At 35.7% G+C, this 22,336-nt stretch overlaps 2 protein-coding genes and 2 long non-coding RNA genes across 5 annotated transcripts in view; all 4 read left to right on the top strand.

Moving 5' to 3' along the window:
* Positions 1-409: 409 nt before the first annotated feature.
* On the top strand, positions 410-2,293 carry LOC106960455 (uncharacterized). The gene is made up of 3 exons (XR_001427572.1): positions 410-577; positions 1,963-2,016; positions 2,201-2,293. It is a non-coding gene; the product is annotated as an uncharacterized LOC106960455 (long non-coding RNA).
* Positions 2,294-2,312: 19 nt separating this feature from the next.
* Positions 2,313-3,420, top strand: LOC106960449 (uncharacterized). The gene is made up of 4 exons (XR_001427570.1): positions 2,313-2,461; positions 2,883-2,936; positions 3,250-3,285; positions 3,384-3,420. It is a non-coding gene; the product is annotated as an uncharacterized LOC106960449 (long non-coding RNA).
* A 2,940-nt stretch (positions 3,421-6,360) lies between these two features.
* lsr (lipolysis stimulated lipoprotein receptor) lies at positions 6,361-16,656 on the top strand. 2 transcript variants are annotated; one of them, XM_015053299.1, is made up of 11 exons: positions 6,361-6,579; positions 7,455-7,778; positions 8,934-9,053; positions 9,368-9,424; positions 10,303-10,449; positions 11,300-11,494; positions 11,589-11,639; positions 12,633-12,749; positions 13,595-13,880; positions 14,922-15,378; positions 15,994-16,656. In XM_015053299.1, the coding sequence occupies exons 1-11, from the start codon at positions 6,540-6,542 to the stop codon at positions 16,027-16,029; spliced, it is 1,830 nt and encodes a 609-aa protein (XP_014908785.1). In that variant the 5' UTR covers positions 6,361-6,539; the 3' UTR covers positions 16,030-16,656. The 2 variants fall into 2 exon arrangements, with proteins under 2 accessions (XP_014908785.1, XP_014908792.1); XM_015053306.1 differs by lacking the exon at positions 9,368-9,424 and having other exon boundaries at positions 6,362-6,579.
* A 2,396-nt stretch (positions 16,657-19,052) lies between these two features.
* The window catches only part of mag (myelin associated glycoprotein), a 23,132-nt gene continuing 19,848 nt past the window's right edge, over positions 19,053-22,336 (top strand). Inside the window, exon 1 of the mRNA XM_015053229.1 lies at positions 19,053-19,136. The gene's annotated coding sequence lies outside the window, so the exon portion shown is untranslated. The remainder of the gene's footprint in view (positions 19,137-22,336) is intronic.

Below are 22,336 nucleotides of genomic sequence, written 5' to 3' on the forward strand. Positions count from 1 at the left end.
ACTTTTTTGAAAATCAAAAATCACCACTAATGAGAACAAGATTACTGTGTGGGCAGATATCACTGTTCAAAACTCTGCTTCTTTGAAGCATCAATAAAGCATAAAGTGTATTAAAGTGTCACAGTGAATCTATTAAACCAGTCTCTGAACTCTGACTATGATTTTTTTCCCCCAGTTTATTTTCCCCAAAGCACATTTTACATTACAGCAACACTAACAGTAGCTCAGAAATACTTTGATTAGACCGACTGATTAGTGTCTGATGGCCTCCCCTATGACACTCAGAGGATGCAAGTTTGCATTTAAAATTAAGCCAAAACTTTTATGAGTTACAAGAGTGTTGTGTAGCAACTACTTGTTGTGAAATGGTCTCTCTCTCTCTCAATATACTGCTCTGTAAGGAACAACTTTTAAAACCTACAAGCTCATCAGCTTAGCTTGCCCAAAAATGAAAAGCCACCACGTGGTGAATGTTAAATGTTAAACACAACTTCCTGGATTAGTCAAAAACTTACCAGACAGCTTTGGGAACGGCAACTGATCATGATGCACGCTTTCACAAAGCAAAGGACAAAATGTAAGTTTGTTTTTTTTTTTTTTCAGTTTCTGATTAGTCTGGCTTGAATAAGTCACTGAGAAACCTTGTATATTTTGCTGAGTTTTAATTTTCTTTCACTTATCGTAAGCCTCGAAAACAGCTCCTGAGAAACTTCGGTGGTTAACCCACACCCCTAGCCTGAACTACCATTATGATCATCCATATTGTTCTGGGTTGAATGTGATTAACACATTGAGTATCAAAGCTTTTAACAGTTTTCATTCAAAGCTTTTAACGGTTTTCATTCAAAGCTTTTAACGGTTTTCATTCTTGGCAGGTAACACAGGAATACCTAGTATTCCTGGTATTGTTCAGGTATTCCACAGTTTTTGACTAGCAATACTTAATCGTAATAATGATGTGTTAATGTCAAATGCCAGAGTCTTTGAAAATTATTTGCTAAATAAATATAGGATAAACAGAAGGTGTGTTTAGAATTATTTACAAACGTTTGAAATGTTAGTCTGGATACCTGCACAATCAAAAGAGAGGAAATGTTTGCTACATTCTCATTTATTGAATTTATGAAACAGATCCATCTAAATGTTACATAAATATGTTAAACTGATGCCTGGAACAGTGTTGCAATTGTCAACCCTTTTGTTTCTGCTTTTGATGAAATCCAAAAGCAGAAACAATCCAAAAGCATTTTGGACGACACGACTGCCTTACCTGCAGGGACAAAAGCAGATGCCCAAACAAAGATCCATGTTTAGTTTAGAAACTAGTTTAGTTTAGATTTCCCATCCTCTTTTTAGGTAATGAAACACACAAGAAACCTTATCCTCTGAGATATAAATCTGTGCTACTCACTATGTCATGGTTATATGTAATAAAACATTATGAAAGCAGAAGCACTTAAGACAGCAGCCATTACAGAGACTCCATGAGTTGCATCATGTTTTCTGAAATGGAGGGCAGAAAAGGTGCAGTAGAAGATCTGAAAAGACAAAATCACAATAACTTATTTTGTTGAAAAATAATAGGATAGGGATATGATATTAAATCTAGGTCCACTGCATGCATAAATGAAAAAAACCATTATTTGTTATTCTTTGTTACCCATTTCAATGCAGTTTTATAGTTTTTGTCACTTTAAAAAACCCTATAATTGTGTTTGACTGAATTACAATATGGAGTGTACCATATTGCTGTCATATTGGAATTTCTTACAAAGATATAAAAGGATGTTTATAGAAAAAAAAGTAACACGATAGACATCAAGTCTATTTTGTTACAATTCTTAAGTAGAAAAAGTAATTTGGCTACTTTGTCGAATTACTTCTCAAGTTTCTTCAGCAATTTAATATATACATTTTAAATCAATTCTCATAAGTAGAAATGCACTTTTATTTCTCTTACAGTGTCTCTTTGCTATCTAGTAGCTGTGATACTCACTATCTGTCCTGGATTTGCTGGTATGTTTGTAAACACTTTTAATCCCTTATTTTTATTTAATTGTTTAATATGATGGGCCATAAAATGTAACTATCCTTGTTTGATGAGTAATGTATTTTTTTTAAAACAGGTTTATTATCTTTTAACTTTTACCCAGTGAACGTGAAGCACATTATATGTTTCATTTTATCCAAGTTTCTCTAGATTGGACGACGCATGACTGCTTTACCTGCAGGGACAAGAGCAGATGCCCAAACATAGAGAGGATTTTTGGACCTCATGACTCCCTTCTCTTTGAAAAAGAATTTAAAGAAAACATCCCAAATTGTTCTGGAGTTCGTCCAGTAGGAAAGAACTGCTCGGTGTGCCATTCCGACTTCACCATCAAAATCTACTGTCCAATAAACATCCAGAAATTTGAGGCAGAGACGAATGGACTGAAAATTACCAACATATCTAAAGGGTGTAAGTAAGGCATTGCAAAACATTTATCTTTGATGATGTTAAGTGACTGTTGTTTCACCACTGAAATAACATTATTTAATTGCAAATCTGCTTTCTACTGTAATTTGAGAAAGGAGGCGAGACAAGAGTGAGTCAGATTTACAGAAGTACTTCATAAATCTATGACTAAACATAAGAATAAAAAACACATTGTCCTTTATTGGTTTCATGTGACCTACGTGAACAATAGTTCCTGCTGAAACAATGACATTTTAATGTAATATATATATAAAATAAATATTTAAATAATAATAATAGTAATAATAATAATAATAAATAAATAAAAATATAGAATACAAATATTTTTATTTTATTATATATTATTATTATTATATAAATATATGTTTTATTTGAATATTTTTTTTATTTCTTTCTTTTGTAGGTGAAGAAGAGCAAAACACCAACCGTAGATTCCACGGACCGACTACTGGTGCAAGTACGCATACACACACAACAGATGCATAAGCACATTGTTGCTGCCAGGTGGCTGATTTACCATATCTGATAAAAATACTATTTAATGTGTATATCTAATAACGTGCTCAGTGAGTATTTAAAATAGACTGCATGCTTTAACTTTATCTGGTATCAGTCTGCAGTGATTATAGTTTACAGAGTGCTACAAGTAAGCATGTTATTTGCCTGATTGAAAAACCAATACTTTTATAATGAAGATTCACTTTTAAATTGAACATACATATATAGCAAAATTAACGCTAATGCTGCTTGATTTCCTTATCCCAATAAAGGCCAGATTTCTGCACACACTGGAGTAATATGTGTTGGTATGTATTACTGTGTACACATTACAAGTACAATAAAGGTCTACTTTCTGAAAGTAGGTTAACTCAGTGAGTGACAAAAATTTGTTTCTATATTACAGCTCTTCTTTTCATCTTGTCTGGGTGATCTTAAACAGATTAAGTATGATTCATCACACAACTTTCAAAACATTTTACTGAAAAACTTAACCGTCCTAAATTTAGTTTATGCAGTGACATCTGATGTTTTCCTGTCTTCAGAAAATTTTGTATCAGTGAATTATGAGCTTTGAATAAAACAACAACAACAACAACAAAACATTTACAATACAGTAAGTCTGCAGGTACTGCAGAAACATACATAGACTCAGAAATGTATTACTGACCACTAGAGGGAAGTAGTAATCCATTCGCCAGAAAAGGAGAGCCAAAACATGTTTCATCTTATTTTAGGGCTGATTCAAGCCACACTTATTGTACTGAATGATATGTTTAACTAAATTTGACAGTGAGGAGAAAAGACTGGCCATGTAAATGCAAAATATTTCAACCACCGAAATGGATTCTCTATCCAGTCGCAATCCTGTCAACTTTGCTTGACAGCAACTTCTTAACATTTACAGTATTTTTAATCATTTGTTTTCTGTCATTTCCACAGATGCTCATTCACAGGGAGAGAAAAGAAAGATGTCAACACATTTCAAAAATGTTTAATTGATTATGATTTGAGTTCATTTTAGAAAAAAAATAACCAGTGAAGTTTTTATTTTATTTTATATATTGTTAGGCCTAATATTATCCTTACCCCTGTCAACAACATGTTTCTTCTGACTGCAAGTAACATTGTTGCTTTGGAGTTGCCCAGCAAAAATCAACTTGAATCCAAAATATGAGTGTAAACTGTTTTTCTTTTTCAGAACTAATACTGTTTTTTTTGCATTGTTTTATTATTTCTTTATCTATAGCAAAGCTGTTTTAGCTATATCTATAAAGCAATACATATTAAGTATCTTAATTGATTAAAAGTATATAAAGTCATACTTTCAGTCTCAGCTGCAGTGGTGACAGTCAGGGGGAGGGGACTTTTCTTTCAACTGGAAGAAATACACAGAGAAACAAACATCATGGCTGAAATGAAGTCAAAACATGAAAACTACTGAGCATAATATAATCACAGATGTGTTAATAAAACAGAAACACAGACTCAGAGATCTGTAAACTAAATAGTTCTAAAACTGAACATATAAAATGAAAGAACAACTGGAGAAAAGTTATTAATTGGTTTTAAAGACATTGTTACATTGCTAGAAAACATTTAGAGGAAATTCTATGACAGGTGATTATATCAAGGTTAAGTTCAAAAGTCGCAATTAACTTCCAGAAAACAAAGTTATATTAGGCACTGGTTGATGGCACAAGGTGGATATAGCCACAACAGATCAAATAGATTTGTCAAGTCAAAAACCAGCTAAAAATGGAAATACTTTCCATATAGTTAGTTGATTAGGTCATAACCAGTCATGACTCTGAAACTCAATTGTGAAACTGTAATTTCTAGACAGTTTGATCCATATTTGACCACATGAGTATCCAGATCATAGATACAAGGTAAAAGTGCAGCTGCTGTCCACAGCAAAGTTAGGGGGCATTCACATCGTCATCATCTTCATCATCCATCCAAGCAGGTAGGAGTGCCATGTTCTTTTGGATGAAAATGTTTACATACTACACTGATATTAAAGCCAGGTTGTTCAGGCCCTGTACAGATGCTTCAGAAGAAACTGCAGATTGATCACAAACAGAAATTATATATACCAAATGTGACGGATCAATATTTAAGATGAGCAACTTCACTTGACTAACAGTAAAGTAAATCAGAGGCCATAATATATAATTTATGTTACATAAATCATGAGTGTAGCTTTTAATTAATCTAGCCTCTTAATTTTTCTAACAAAATGCTTAGGAGGAATTAGCCTGTATCCACTCCACTCCAGTTTAATAGGCATAACTTATGTATGGTGACATTTGGTGCATGCTGATAGCTGTTAATGAGACATCTACAGATGATCTGAGGATGTGTCAGCTTCTTGACATCCCATTTCTCACTGGGATACCACTGCCTGAATTAACTACCAAGAGATTGGAGAAAGGGTTAAAACTAAGAAGTGAGACTCAGCCAAAATTGCCATGATGCAAAGTCACAGGCGATATGTATTCAATTGGCTTTTTGCTTTAGACAGCAATTATAGTTTTTATATGGATTATTTTAATGATTGACTTATTGCTTTACAAAGCTAAAATTAAACCTGTCAGAAAATGATACTGTTTTCAGAATCTTTTTTTTTTAAAATTGATTTTATGCTATATTCACATTTTTATATGACCATGTGTCATAAATAATTGAGTTTCCGTTTTTGATCTACATTACGGAAACGCGATAAAAGTTTCAGTGGTTTTTCAGTCTATGAAGCGCCTGTATTTACTCATTACACTCAGTCCATGCTATTCTCCCAGGTTCCTTTCGAAGCAGCCACCCTGGATAATAGTTTATACCCTGTATAATGCCCTACCTCATCTTGGTAGGGGGGAAACTGTAAGCGAACCTTCTTTTTCTACTAGTACATTTACAGAATGTCAACCACAACGAAAACTGTTTTCGGATGTTTGGCACAGCTTTAAGGACTTCATTACATAATACACCATCTTTGATGTGTATTAATTTTGTATTATCTTTGATGGGTACAATTCAGAATATTGTAGAGAAGCAAGGTTTCACTGAGTGATATGAAAGATAAAACTGTTATCAACCAGGCCGAAACCACTGAGTGAAACATTAACAAATGTCAACTTTGATGGCAGTGCCTGGATCGTACCAAGTAGTTCCGGGTAGGAGAAACTTGTGAAAATATATTTTTCTGGCTATATTTGCTTACTGTAGTGAAAATTATGAAGTCAAATGAAACAGCTCAAACGACTTTAAAGCTCCCAATCCAGATTTTGGTGATAAGTATACACATATCAGAAAGAAAACAAGGGGAAAAAAAATGGATACCCCCTGTGTTTCGCAACATGTCCGAACATTTACCTGTTGACTGTTTTTGTAATGTGAAGCATTCAGGTTCCTCCTCTTCGTCTACAGGGCGTTCAAAATGGAGTGGGCGCTGCCTGGCTGAGATTAAAATAAGTGTTTTTGCAGTATTATTATTATTTTTTTAATTACTTTGAATTTGTATTTAGTGTATTTTAACTAAGTCATCGAGGAGCGAGAATTAAATATGTTTTGGACGGTCTTCGTCGCCGTTTTAATGGCGACAGGTGAGTTGGCCTGTTTTTCGTTCAGACAGGGTGGGCCCTTCCGTGAAATCCGTTGTGTTTTTCTGTTTTCCTCTGTACAAAATAACTGTCTGTTGGCCTACAGAGTAACACATAGTTTTCTGTGTTGTTACAGTTATTTGTTGCAGATTGTAAAGTTATATATTTAATCCACAAAGTTATTCAAATAGTTCGATTTTAAAACTAAAAGCATTTGGTTTCCTTTCCGTGTATCTGTTCCTTTGTGACGGAACATTGTAATTCTGTTTCCAAAGAGAATGCGTCAGATTTTGTGGGTAATTGTAGAAGAAAATATTGTCTAATTTGGGATTTTGAATCTGCAACTTTTCCCTGTTAAGGCTCATAAAAATGTAATATTTCCACATAAAATATATTAAACATAAATTTTGTAAGCTATTCCGATTGGAGTCAGCTATTGCTTGCATTTAAACTTATTTAGAAGCCGGATTGAATCTTCATTTTAATCTTCTTCGAAGTGATGTTCATCTTGTTGAGCCTTGCAGACCTGTGAAATGGGGCTAACACACTGGAGTAGATATTTAAATTGCCCCAACTCATTTATGTGGACAAACATCTGAATGGCAAAAGCTTTTATTTTGACTCCTCAGCTTTATAATATCTTAAGGGAATGTGGATCAGTGGGACATAACTAATGTGGGTCACCCTGAAAGAATGACGCATGGCTGTGACTCAACTTGCCCACTCTGAGTGATACTATGAAGAAACATTGTTTTTGCACCACACCTTGAATATTGCAGACTACGGTGATTTCTATGGCCAAGTTTGCAAAAACAATGTAAAATTTTGACAGTAGTAGACCTGTTTATTAACTTATACTATTTTCTAAACTTTTCCAGAGTCTACTTTGGCTATTGAGGTTACCTGTCCAACCAAGAGGTACGTTGTCATGCTCTTCCAACCTGTCACACTCAATTGTGAGTACACAACGAGTGCCACTGTCCCTCCTATTGTCACATGGAAGTACAAATCCTACTGCCGGGACCCCATTCAAGTGGCACTTAGCCCCAGCAGTACGGATACTGCCATCTCTCAGGCCAACATTGACCCCGTCAACAACTGTCCTGATAAAGACAGAACAATCCGCACTGTGGGAGTTAAGAACGGCGATTCCGTCGTACTGGGCAAAGAATATGCATCTCGCAAGATCAACATTATAAACAGTAAGTTAATAAACAGTACTGGGTAAATCTTTACTAAGGGTTGAATGAAGTATGATAGAAATTTTGCATTTTGACAGATGAACTTGTTTTGGAAAGAGAACGCGATCAAGAAAAATCTGTTTCCTAAAATCTGGAATTTCTGTATTAAACATTGACGTAAACAAGTCGCACTCAAGTTACACACTCAAATCATTTAAATATTTTCTGTTTCAGTTTTTTCTTTCCACTGTTATGCAGGAGATATGCTCTGTCTTAGCTTTGTATAATTTAATATCGGACATTTTATGTAGATCTGCCTTTCAAAGTGATGGGTTCAAAAATATGATGAATACAAGTCATTCCAAAAAAATGCTAACATGATTTCTGTGCAATTTTTTCTAAATGAATAAAGTGGCAAAAAATATAATTTCATAGCAAGTCAAAACAATTTTTGTGAGGTAGAGTTGAGAAACTACAGCACAAAAATAAAATTTTACGAGGGCATCTGAAGCTGAAGTACTCATCAGTTCCTCTTATTAAGCTAAATCTTTTTTTTTTTTTTTAAACTGCTATTGGCACACTGGCTACCTGGAGAAATAGCCCTACTTATTAATTGCATATATCTGTTAAGGGGAGTTTTGAATTTTTGCATAAATCATTGGTTGTTGCTCTGAGTACGCTGATGCTTGTTTGATGTCGAACCCTTGTGTATTTTTAGAAGCTACTTTTCTGTGTTGCTCTCCATAAAAACAGATGTGACTATATAGTATTAATAGAAACAAAATATGTCTTACTTAATGCACGTGTAAGGTTTACTTGTGTAATCCTTTATAAATACTTCAAATTATTATGGAAGGTGCCTGATTCATTATGAATTATTTTTGTTGCACAACCTGTTAAAGCAAACTTCACAGCAAGATGGCACAAGTCACCACAGGATCAAAGTGTGCAACTTGGGTAGATTAGCTTTGTGCTTAAAGCTTTTTTTATTTGTTTATTTTTTTTCCCCTGAAAATGAACTGACATCACTTGACAAGTGCAAGAAAATCTCATTAAATCGTAATGTGCATTTGGTCATCTTGGCTGTTCCCCAGCTTCAAATGTGAAAGTACTGCCATATAAGATGAAATTGAATTATAATATTGGTAAGTAATTTAAATAAATTCTCCCCCACAGAGGCAGACCTGCAAATCTCTGACGCTCAATGGGGGGAAAGTGGTGTCTACTTCTGCACCGTGGTGTCATCCACGGATATTTCAGGGAATAATGAAAAATTCACTGAATTACTTGTGCTTGGTGAGTTTTGCTATTTTAATTTCTTCATTTTATGCCTACGTCTCCTGATTATTATTATTTTTTCTTTTCTCACCATCTCCTTTCTCATTTCTGTTCCCATTCACTAAAATTCTTAAACGTTCAGAAATATAACGGTAAGAAAAAAAGAAAAGAATTTTTTTTTTTTACCAAAAGCAGTTTGGGCAACGCTTAGTGTGCAAGTTACTGAACTATTTTGGGATTTTATGGTCAAAAAGATATTTTCCACAAACCTGATTAAGCAGCAGAGTTAGATACCACCCTAAAGTAATTGCAGCTTTATCTGTCTTTCACAGAGAGAAAGACTAATACTACTGACCTCCTGCCTGGCATTGACTTACTGGTTATGGAAGGTAGTACAATACCCTTTGTGTGAGAGAAGTAGGGGATATTGGGTGGTTTCATTTTAATGAATAGATGGGACGACTCTGCCCTCCGACTGCTTTACTGAGGGACTTTGAGCTTGTGTGCGCTACCTTAAATAAAATGAACAATTCTCAACTCTTTAGACAGTCTTAATATAAAATTGTGAGAACAACTGCAAAGTACTCTGTCACGCTTTGAGAGATGGTGCACTTCTAAAAGTCCCGACGTGGACAAAAACGCATCACGTCGAGGAGTTTCTCTCATCTTCTTTTTTTATATATGTCTTTACATTTTCTGAACTGCATTGTTTTATTTCTTTTCAGTTGCAATATAAATTTAACCGCTGAACAACAAAAAACAACTCTGTGCATATTTCTTAATTTGTGTGCAGGTTGTTTTTTTTTTGTTTTGTTTTTTTTTTCATCCTCAGTGTCCCCTCTGTCTGTGTTATGGGCTGCCTGAACAGACATGCAGAGTAATCTGGATTTACCAGTTTGACATGTCTTTAAACATGTTCACTTTATCACGTTAGGGCTCATGTGGTTTTTTTGTTTCTTCCTTTTTTTAAGCACAAAATTGGCTTTTCACAACACAGACTTTCTTCTTTGCTGTTCTGCGTAGATAATTAATACAAAGTCTTTGGGATTAAAATGTAATTTTTTTTTTTACTCCTTTTGTCTGATTCATTTCCTCCCACTTTGTTTGTAGTGCACATTTGTACCTACAAATAAACGTGTTTGGCTACCTATAAGTACCTTTTGGGTTCATGGGTAGTGTAGTGTGCTTTTTTTTTTTTTTTTTTCCTGGCGTAGAGACAGACTGCAAACATTATGATATCATATGTGTCTCTCTTTGATGCACACAGACTGGCTCCTGGTTCTTCTGGTAGTTTTGGGCTTCTTTTTGCTCCTTATTCTCATCGGAATCTGCTGGTGCCAGTGTTGCCCTCACACCTGCTGCTGCCTCATCAGCTGCCCCTGCTGCCCAGATCGCTGCTGCTGTCCGCGAGCATGTAAGTATCAAGTAGAAAAAGAATGAAGATTTCATCTAGTTTATATTTGGTTCTAGTGAGATCTAAATAATGAATTATCAAACACGCTTGTAGTTGATTATTTTATTGGCTTTTCACCAATTCTTGAGCTCTTAATCGTCTCTTAATCGTACTTGCAGTCTGTGTCTAGGGACTGCAAGTGGAAATTAGCATTTTTTGCTATGACCTGGTGCCATGCTTCTCTCCTTTTGAAAGGTTAATGAAATGTTGAACACTGTGTAAATAAACCGTAAACAGTATTTGTTTGTACCTTTTGGTTAAAGGGAATGTGTATATATGTTTTTTTTAAAGCAATACGAGTTAACATTCAAGAGGCTTTTAGGTAACGCTTACAGTATTATGTCATTTGATAGTAATTGCACACCTGGAGTCTGATTGTTTAGTAAAACTTCCACGACTAAACACAATTTGGCAAATTCGATTTTTAATTTATTTTGAAGTCTATTGGATGTGCACTTATAAGTTTCCTTGTCAAATATTAATTTCTGGTTTCTTTTAGGTATTATCAATTTCCAAATTTGAATGATTTAGATCATTCAAACATATCCTCTCTTTGCAACACATCCAAAGAGAGGATATGTTGCAAGTTTTTGACTTCTTAATTTTCTTAATTAAAAGTCCTCTAAAGCACATGCTGATAATCTATTTAAAGGTCATACATGGTGGAAGTTCTTAGTACAGCTGTATTGTTTTTTTTTTGTTTGCTTCCCCTCTCAATGGTTGGATTTTATGCTTTCTGTCCTTGAACAATTTTTAACTGTGAAACTACTTTGTTTCCAAATGTTATCTGCTCTCTCCCATTGTGTTGCAGTGTATGAAGCAGGAAAAGCAGCGAAGAAAGGTGTGCTCAGTCAGTATGCTCCCACCATGTATTCTGGCGGGTATGCTCAGCCTGTGTACGGCGGCTCACAATTTCACCAGTCCGCCATACCCCTGCTGCCCTTTCCCAACGGAGTTGGACAACCCCAAAGCAATCACGGCCACGATTACGATGGTGCCAGCTCAGGTAACTTTAGAACAAATAGTGTGGATGTTTTAATTATCATAATGACATGAACCTAAGTAAGTTTTAAATGTTTTTTTTTTTACTTTTTTTGCAGTGGGTCATGGGTCTCATGTGCCTTTGCTGCAGGACAGTGGAGGAGATCACAGTGAGTTAAGGGAAAATGGCGCTCGGTGTGTCGTGGTGTTTATGTGGGGTGGGGGTTGTTTCTTGCTCTCTGAATTGTTCTGGGTTATTTTGTTGGAGGAGTTTTCTTATTACAGCACTGTGGAAATTCCACCTTGATGTGGCTTTGCTTTGAAATGACTAAAGTTGGCTTTAAGAATGGAAACTGGGTAGAGTTTCCTCCCACAGAGTACAAAATAATGCATTTAGATGACTATAAATTATTAAAACATCAATTCTCAATAAAAGCCATTTAATTTACATACAAACCTGTTCTTTCTTGAATAATTTATGCCCCCTAGTGTCACACTTTAATATTGCATACTAAAGTTTGTATTCCCAACAGTTCTTCAAAGTATTTAGCAAAAAGAAGAAAACAAGCAAATCATGTAGGTCAAAGAGAAGGAATTATAAAAAAACAACTGGAAAACATCAGAGGAGGGGCCAGATGCATTCACAAAGATTACATTTCATTTTGTGATTTGTTTGCAGCCCGTTATATAATTTTTGATTTAATGTTACAGCTGACATGACTAATTTCCTTATCTATCTATGTATTGCTGTTCTTGCTGATCTTTTTCTGTATAGCACCTATCTGCATAACACTATTGGTGATGGAGGTTTAATCCAAAGGTTTACATTTTTTAAATTGTAAAGCCAACATTTCTGCACTGATCAGAAATGACAAAGTGAGATGAAACTTTATGAAATAGCGCCACATCATGCTGGAAATCCTCACATCAAGGCCTGTATAAAAATGTGTTTTTGACACACAGAATGTGTCCTTACTGTACTATTTGTTGCAATAGTATAAATAAATTAGAATGAAAAAGTCAGAATTATTTCTGTGCAGTGTAATGGACTTTTTTCTGAAATACTAGCCCAAATCAATATAATATTTTTTTTAGGATTAAGAGAAGTTTCAAAAGTAGCTCTGGTTATTTAGTGATAAATGTATTTTGTTTTTTCTCCTCAGCTCGTAGTGGTTATCGCATTCAGGTGGACCCAGATGGAAATGCAACCCGGGCCATTTACTACATGGAGAAGGAGCTGGCCTCATTAGACCCCTCCAGACCTGCAAACTATAGCCGTTGTGAGTGACATCCTGTGGTTTTGTCATACTGGTGTGCCACAAACTACTCTGTCTAAATATAAATCAGGTTTCTGTCAAAGAGTCACTTAATCATTGCCGGTGGGTTCAACATATTACAGAAGTATTTCATTGCAATTGTTCAGTGTCTGAAAGAGTTGTGACCCAAAATATTCATGTTTTCTATGTATTATTTTCCCATGATATGAGAGCTTTGAAAAAGTGCATCTGTCTGCCAACGATGCAACTGCACAACATTAAAAATATATATATTTTTTATTTTAACCTCATGGTAGATCTGACTGAGCTGGCATTACTCACACACAAAAATTAGGTCACAAAATCTCATTATGCGTAGGATGCTGTGGTTTTGCACTCTCTACCCTCTCTGTTTCATGTTTTCTGAGAAATCAAGTTACAGTTGCATGTGTTGATTTTACCTTCTGGTTTCAGATTAGTTTTCAGCAACTTCATGATTTTTATTTTTTTCTTACACTCAAAATCCTGAGTTTTTTTTAAGTTTTACTCAAAACTAAAGTGGAATAGTCATAACATCTGAACCCTAAAATAATATCTCTCTTTTCCTGTTTGTTTTTTTTTTTTTCTTTTTTTTGTTGCTGTTTTTTAAAGTGGTTCAAGTTACAATTGAAATTCTTTATCATTAAAAAATACCACATATGACGCATTTTTCTCAAACTCAGTGGAAATTATTGCTTTTGTAAATTTAGGGAAAGCTTCAGATTTAATCTGTGATTCCTGTACAATACTTTCTGTTTGGTACTTTACTTCTACCTAAGCTTTACATGAATATCTCTTTATTATTATTATTATTATTTTTTTTTTCCTAGTGGAAAACATGAGCACAGTCACCTCGCTGCATGACAGCGTGGAACCTCGAGGACGTGGTGGTCGCCCACCGATGCCCACACTTTTCGACCGAGACGAAGCCATGAGCACCATCAGCAGCGTTTCCCAGCAAGGGCAACGTCGTGATGACTACCCACGCCACGGTGGAGGTCACATGAATGATCGAGCACATGCTCGCTCTATGGATAACCTTGATGACGTTGGACGGCGATACAGAAATGATCACCCACCTCACAGGGGCCCCGATGAGCCCAGAGGCAGGAGAGGGTGAGTCTTACCTTTCAGTACAAATACAGTATTTACAAACACCAATTTTTTTTTTTTTACAGGCACCATTAATAAATAACTGCATTTTAGCCTTTATTACTACATTCTTGTTTTAAGTGTTTTAACAGCACTTGAGCTGTTACATGAGCTGTAATTTTCCAGTATGTTCCTCCACTCCCTCTCAGTTAATATCTCTCTTTCCATGTTAACTGAACAAACTATGTTTAGTAAAGTTATTTCAGACATATTTTCTGAGTGAGATTTCATTTTTAGGGGAGCAGTTAAATAGAAAAATGCAAGAGTTTTCCTTTTATTTACTAGCTGTTTTGTGGTGTCAGACACGAGGCTCACAGCATGACACTGAAGAGCAACTGTCATCAATTATTAGATTCTACATTTCCTGGTGCTCCAGCTTTGACTGAGAACAAGAAGCCATGAGTTTAACTTCAGCAACGCCTCATCAGTCGGATTGTAATGACTCTTGTTGCTTTTAAATACACCTCAAAAATCTTATAAGTAACAATTCTCCACTTAAGTTCTTAGAAAAACCATTTGCTCTAAGATATATTAAGTTTTTCCTTCAAATCTACAGTTTTAAAAATAATTTTCTGTTTGTCAACATTTGTTCAAACCATAGCCTTTTATACAGCTATAATAATACAACAGTTGGACACATATCAGCAGGTCAAATATATGCATACAGCCCACCAACAGGAACAAGGTTGAGCCCCTGGAATTGTTTCGGCTACATACTTGATCACTTTTCGTGGGTGGAGATGGAAGAGTTTAACTTCATAGCGTCACCCACTAAAAAGAGTGTAACATCACTCACCGTCTTTAAGACATATTTTTTAAAACAGCCAGAAAGTCAGTAGAACTACTGCTAAAGTTTACTTACAAGAAGAAGAAAAAAGTATTTTAATCATGTGGAACCTGTAGTACTGAGTAGTTCCACTTTGTAGTCTTGTAATGTTCAAAGCTTGCTCTAGTTCAAAAGATTCGATCAGAGCTGCAATAAGAGTGTTCCTGCTGTCTTATCAGCTCTGATGACGAGTGGAGCAGCAGCGCTCGCAGCGGCTACGATGACCGGAGACGTCGCGACTACTCCCCTGATGATCGCAGAGGAAGAGACAGAGGGCCACAGGGAGGCCTCGCCGGGCGCCGTACCCATAGTCGCGACGACCTCATGGACATCGAGAGGGACCGTAGGTATGGCGGCGGCGCCAGGAGTGGCCGGGAGGATTACGACGACAGCTTTCTACGAGAGGCCATGGAGAGGAAACGGCTGGGGGAGCAACAGAGGGCGCGCAGCCAGGAGCGACTGGACAGCGAGAGTGATCGGTCGGAATGGGGAAGGGGTCAACGTGGGCCACCACCACTTCCGATGAACCCGCCGTCTGGAATTCCTGGTCGCCGGGACGATTACCTTCCACCCCGACCACCTCCGTACAGTGACAACGAGAGTGTCTCATCTTCACAGAAAACGAACCTCCGCAAGGTGAGTCACGACTTTGAAATGCTTTTAGAAACTTGCGAGTAAAGGTTCTGACTCAAAGAAAACTAATGGAGACTGATGTTGGTGTAACTAAGTAACATGCTGCAGCTAACAGACGATTCTGACGACACATGAAATGTCAGCTTAAAATCATTTCATCTGTTAAAGTATTTTACAGCAACTCCTCAGTCACAGTGTGGGCGTGTCACTCACTTGTGACAATGAGGCTAGAGAGAAATATTTGTAACCATCTTCCCTATAATTCATGAAGAAAAGTAGGAAGGAACTAAAACTGGTATTGACAGGTCCAAGCTTTTAAAAAAAAAAAAAAGAAAATGGTCCCGTCTCTACTGAAGTCTTACCCCAGTGCGAGGCAACAATTAACATCCCTTACATAAATAATGCAGACTCTAAAAACTTACCAGATAACTCAATGCTGAAGAAAGTTTAATAAAATGTACACATTTAAGTTGTAGAAATAGACCTAATGCTCTCCTACTTATTGAGTGACTAACACTACATGGAACAGGAAGAGAAAATATAGATTATGACTTTACAGGAAAATGCATGTTTTTGTGGTTGTTTTGTAAAACTGACATGTCTGCGCTTGCTTTGCAGAATGGAGCGGTGAGTCGTGAGAGCCTGGTCGTGTGAACCGAACTTCAATGCAGCTTTGACCGATTAATAAAGATGCAGTTGGTTTCTGACATTGTAAATGTTACTCCCACTGCTAATCTGATGTCCTGATTTTATTTGTTTTGTAGTTAATTCAGAGTTGTGTTGTATATTTTTGGAGGTACAACTCTGTGCCGCCTAATGTATAAAAAAAATGTGGCTGCCACAAGTGCCTTATTGTGTACAGAGTTACAGCTGTAGATCCTAAATCATTTTAATCATCCCGTTCTGTTAGTGGTTTTACATCTTAACAAGTTCAAGTAAAAATGCTTCAGTTGGGTTTTAATACTTTAATCCTTTGAATTAGTGACCAGTTTTAGTTAACTTGCAGGTGTTCATGTAGTTAGTTTATGTTGTTATGCGTTTTGCTTTTTTACTTGTGTGTTTTTTTTATGGATTTATGTACGTTTAAATAAATTTGTTATTGATTAGTGATTAGTCTCACCACTGTTTTTAGAGACTTGCTGAACAAGCTAGTCTTTCATGGATTTTTCAATGATGTGCTGTTTTAATTCATATTGTGATGTACAGCTGACCAGTTTTATGATTTGAACATTCAAATATGTCATACAATGTAATTTTACAATAAAGATTTTTTTTTGCTAATCTGTGCAGTGATTTAAACAGTTTCACCACTAGATGTCATCATCTTTTTTATTTTATAAGTGTGATGGTTCTTTTTTACACAAGTTTTTTTTTTTTATTTTATTTTTTTTATACTAGAATAGCAAGTAAATCTTCTACTTTGCATAATTTTAGATATTTTTTGGAGGGTTTAGAAAGCATTTGGATTTCTATTGCGTCGATATATTTTTCCCTGCAATCTGTTCATATTTCATTGTTATTGAATAGTGGGATTATTCCATACCAATGAAATATGGTATTTTTTTTTACTTTAAAAAAATACTTTTTTTAAGTTAACACTTAAAAAAGTATAAACTTTTTTAAAAGTTAATACTTTAAAAAAAGATAAAAAATATTAACTTTTTTCCACATATTTTCTGTTTAACTGAGTTGAATCAGTTTTCTGATGTTGTAGAACAATATTAAATTTAACTGCAGGAAACTTTTTGTGTTGATGAAATAAGCATCAGTAAATGAGAGATGAAATTGTTTTACTTCCAGTTTAGTGATTGCAACAGAAATTCATGGTAAAACAATTGAGTGAATTTTATGATGTGTAGTGAATTATGGGTGAATACAAAATGAATAGTGTTATTATTTTCTACTTTTTAAAAAAGAATGTATGCTTTAACCTAATTACGAATAGCTGCTGTTTTTTCCTCACTTGTATGTTCTTTTGGAGACTGAGTTTAGAAATGAAACTTCTCAAACATGGCGTGAAAGTTAAAACGCACAAAAAAAGACATTGTGTAAAACCAATAAACTGTAGATTATGAATGCATTTCAATTGAGACTATTGTTAAACTTTCACCCATTCTCTCATTTCTATGTGCACCTGCAGATCCTTCACACAAACATTTTCATTATTCATGGACTATTCTGTGGTTATAGTATTTGGCAAACTCCTGATCCAAATATTTATGTTACACCCCCACCAAGTGCGCTTCACATAGTGGCATGTAGACTGTTGGATAACTGTTGTTGGCTGTAGGAGGACCTCCTCCAAAGAAATACAGAAATTAACAGTAGCAGAGTTTTGATGGTTGTAACTGCAGACAAAGTGAAAACGATGACGAGTTGAAAAACAGACTAACCTTTATGATTTTCCAGTGATTTATATAAGACAGCTGGGTTTTTAGCCTTGATTTAAAAGAGCTCAGTGTTTTAGCATTTGTCAGTTTTCTGTAGATTTCTTCCAGATTAGAGGAGCATAAAAACTGGATGCTGCTTCTCTATGTTTGGTTCTATTTTAGAGATGCAGAGCAAACAAGAACCAGAAGACCTGAGTAGTCCATAAGGTTGATACAATGACAACAGGTGTTTAATGTATTTTGGTGCAAAGCCACTCAGTGATTTATAAAGTAATGTTTTTCAAAATCCATTCTCTGAGCTACAGGAAGCCAGTGACTTTATAACTGAGATTATGTGCTTTATCTTCCTGATTTTAGTGATAACGTGAGCAGCAGTATTCTGGATTAGCTGCCGTTGTCTGATTGCGTTTTAGGCCGACCTGTGGAGTAATCAAGTCTTGAGTTTCTCAATATCTTGTTAGGACATTACTCCTTTATTGCTTCCCCTGCTGGTCACACTGGAAAATGTCTTGTGGTGATAGAAGGCTGGCTTTGTAATTGTTTTTATGTGCCTCTGAAGGTCCAGACCTCAATCCATCACTACGCCGGACAGCAAGTGAAGTGCATCTCGCGAGATGGTCATTATAAAAGGTCATTAACAAATATCATTTAGTTTATGCTCACACTTCTGATTCTAATATCATGATTCCCTCAGCGTTATTTTGCAGTAAAGATAAAAAATACATTTGTATGTATTTTAAGCGCTACCAAAAACTCACAGTGTTAGGTTGTTGTTTTGTCTGATCTTCAGACTGCTGAGATCGCTGCACTTGTAGTTATTTGGTTCTAATTGAAACTAACTAATTGAAACCGAATCATGAAACTGACTTGGTCATGACTCCGACCACTCTGAGTCATGAAGACAGACTGTTACCATCAGGTCAAAGATACAGGGTGCCACGGTTTATTAAAATTAAAGTGAGACATGCTTCTATCAGTCAACCCTGAAATCAAACATTGAACATTAACTAATGTGGGATGCCATCATCCACTCCTCATGCAATGTAAACTTTTGATCCTGTCTGTTTGCAAATGTCTGTCAACAAAACAAAAGTGCTGTGATGTAGCACACATTTCAGAATGGTCCTGACAATAAAAAATAAAAATTACTTGGTATCATGTAATTAATCTTTGATTAAATAATTGTCGAATCTGCCTTTTCTCTGTAAAAAAAATAAATAAATAAATAAAAAATCAGGTTTATTTTGCCAAAGAGCCAATCTGCTGACACAGAGAGAGTGAAAGAGAGGGAGGAGGGAGAGCAGCAGAGTAAACAAATGTTGAAGGAGAGAGAAGGACTCTCACTGGCTTCTGATCAGATCAGCTGATAAGGTAAGAGATATCTCGCTCTATAGCTGGCAGATTTTATAATAATCTTATATTTTCCTTTTAGAAAAACAATCAAATCTGCTTTTGTCTTCTACTCTCACTCATGAATTCATGTGTTAACTGTAAAACTTTATCCTTTCAACAGAACGTGTGGTGGTGATAATTTATTAGAAATATATGATGTTATGTTGTATCTCTGATCTATGAATTTCTTCACATATTGAAAACTGCACATGTACCTGCATCTTATGGGTTAGAGCTTAAAATAAAACATCAAAGTACATAATCTTGTACAATTTGACATATATTGCACATTGTATTACATATCTTTTGATTAAAATCATTTAGAATATTATCTAATTATAGGTTTTGTCATTTTCTATCACCACAGCCACAACTTACATCATTTTTTTTGTTGGTATGCATCATAAAATGTAACTTATATCTGAGGATATGCTGATAGTTTCAATTAATCTCTACTAAAATGAAAAGAAAATGCAAAAACATTCTGTTGAGTCTGTCATCAAAAAGAATCTAAATCCAAGCAATGACAGTTGGAGTACAATGAGGGGATATAAACCAAGTAGGACAAATCTGATATGGTGCAGCTTTGGGAGTAAAAACCCCTTTTAACCCGGGACAGCAGCATGTCACAGCTTAGGATCAAGCACCCTAAATGAGGTTAATAATCGTTCAATTTTCACTTGTGAGCCAAGTTTTCTCTCATGATTTGCGATTATATGCAACTGAAACGTTTATTTATTAAACATCTTTTTTTATGTTTTATTCAGTCTCTCTTAGCCCAGCCCAGTTGAGGAAGGCTCTCCCCGACCAGAGTCGGACTGTTTTGCAAATGCAAATGGTGTTTAATATTTTCGAATTGACTTACAATGAAACAAGGTCATGCAATATATATGTATTTTTTTTTTATATTAAAATAGGATTTCTGTTATGTATCATATGAGGATATGTTAAGCATTTTGTCTAACTACTTGCAAAATGAAACAATGAGATATGAAGTATTAGCATTTTTCCAACTATTTATTCATTTGCAAATGGCAGCCAACCTCTGCCTCTGTTCAATAAAGTGGATAGGGTGGACAATGGATCCTTTCTCACTGTGCTATTCTGCTGCTCGTCTCTGTCCAGCACAATCCTTACAACCCCCATCAACACCCGCCCACACATTCTCCCCACAACCCCTTTGGCCCCCCAAACGCATCGTAAAGCTGTGAAAATGTGTTTTTGTGTGTGTGTGTGTGTGTGTGTGTGTGTGCTTACACTGCTTTTATTTGGGTCTTTGTGGTTAGACTTGATTGAAATAGTCTTTTTGAAGGCTTGATTGTTTTCAGTGTCTGTCAAATGACCAAGAAGGGATTCTGCCTGTTGTTGTTGTTCTGGCTGAAGATGATCTTTTATGAAGTTTACACCATGTGAGCTACAGCTCCCAATAAGTTAGTATTCTTGTTGATTCGAACACCTCTCAATCATCAAAAATGACACGGACTGGATTATGGAAAGTTTGACTTTTGCTGGACACAGGCATTTGCAAAAACAAAACAAAAAAATCTAAGAATCGTTCAATCATCATGGAAGTGTGTTTAGTCTTTGAGCAGGGATAAACTATTGAAATGACGTTCACTTGTGAGGTAACAGATGGAAAAACATAGAGAGGAGATAAGTTAGCGTAAAATATTGATGAATAATCATGCAAAAACATTCGAGCTTGTAGGTCAAAAACATCCCTCCTTGACAATCACTGATTGACTCGGGTAATTTGTTACTATATCAACATCACAAACCATTAGTTACACTTAAAAATAAACCTATAAATAAAATTAGGTAATTTGAGTTTCACTCCCGCAAGACCTTTTCCTAATTTATTGATGATCAGCATCGACTGCTCTTGCATAAACTCACGCCCAGGTTGTGACTGATTAAAATTGCCAGAATTCATAAAGGTTACAACCAGCGGAGCAAGGTTGAACAAGGGACAAAGACAAACAAGCAAGAGCAGAGAAAAGGGGATTGTTTTGATTAAAAGACAATTATCTGTGTGCATCGACTTCCCAGTGTTGTGCGGTGTCAGGCTCGAGCTGAGCTGTTCTGTCCCAGAAGCCCTCTGGGGACAAAGGCTACTGTTTCAGGAGGAGGGACAGCGTTTGTTAGCTGGTCCTGGATTTTCATGTCATTGTCGCAGCACCATGCAAGTCTGTAGACAGTGCTAATACCATGTAGGCTAATGTGTTTATTAATAGCATCACAACACAGCTTAGTTGACACCTTAAGTTATTACTAGAAGGTAATGATTTGCACATCTTTTAAATTGGATTAACTAAAAATGTTAATTATTATATTATAAAGGCAATTATTCTAAATATTTTTTCTGAAAAAACGAAGTCTGAATAAATTTGGTTAAGCGCTTAACAGAGCTTAAAAAGGCACAAGATTTAAATCTTGCATGCGATTCAGATTTGTCTTTGGATTACCATATCTTCAGTTTGTCCTGCTCAGTGTGAGAGTTAGCTTCAGGCAGAAGATAGAGTCATGTTTAAAAGCTGCTTCAGAGTGACACCAGTTGACTGTGTGAGCCATCTAATGGGAATGCAGGAGTGTTAAGTGCCTTTGTAGAGTCAGTAATAGAGAAGCTGTTCATACGCAACTCTTCATACGTCAGCTAGTACTGTCTGTGCAAAATAAAATGATTTTCATGAACAGTCAGCCTGTGCTTTAATTAGCCTTTTAGCATGTTTAAATGGACATTGTTAAAGTATTTTTTTTATTTAATAAAGATCACCAAACTTTAAAAAATTATTCCAAAATCTAGGCATTACGCAGGAAGCTTGTTCTTGTTCACACCCATTCTATAAAACCCTAAAAGTGTCCATTCTCATGTCTTCTTCCAGTATGAACCTACATTTATTCATCTCCCCATCAGCTGACCAGCTGCCTCTACAGTACATGCACAGCAGTGTCATGGTCCATTACATTAAATGGTGCCTTTAACTCATTGGGTGGGTCTTTTGAAGTTTGCCGAGACAGGACAATTTTAAAAGACGTCAACGTGGGACTTTTTTTTTTTTTTTTTTTTTTGCTGAAGTGTTGGCTTTTCTGCATTAACCTGTTTTTTAAAAAAAAAAAAAAAAAAAAAAAAAAAAAAAAACCCTTTTGGCCAAGGCCCGGGGGTTTTGGGGTTTCCCGGG

The sequence above is a fragment of the Poecilia latipinna genome, unplaced genomic scaffold (genome assembly GCF_001443285.1).
Source record: "Poecilia latipinna isolate Pla-1442-1.1 unplaced genomic scaffold, P_latipinna-1.0 Scaffold54, whole genome shotgun sequence".
In the NCBI taxonomy this organism is placed as follows: domain Eukaryota; kingdom Metazoa; phylum Chordata; class Actinopteri; order Cyprinodontiformes; family Poeciliidae; genus Poecilia; species Poecilia latipinna.

Bases quoted from the DNA above. Each gene is read 5' to 3' on its own strand.
- lsr (XM_015053299.1), top strand. From the start codon at position 6,540: ATGTTTTGGACGGTCTTCGTCGCCGTTTTAATGGCGACAG. The intron at 9,054-9,367 runs GTGAGTTTTGCT...TGTCTTTCACAG, and splicing joins CACTGAATTACTTGTGCTTG to AGAGAAAGACTAATACTACT. The intron at 10,450-11,299 runs GTAAGTATCAAG...ATTGTGTTGCAG, and splicing joins CTGCTGCTGTCCGCGAGCAT to TGTATGAAGCAGGAAAAGCA.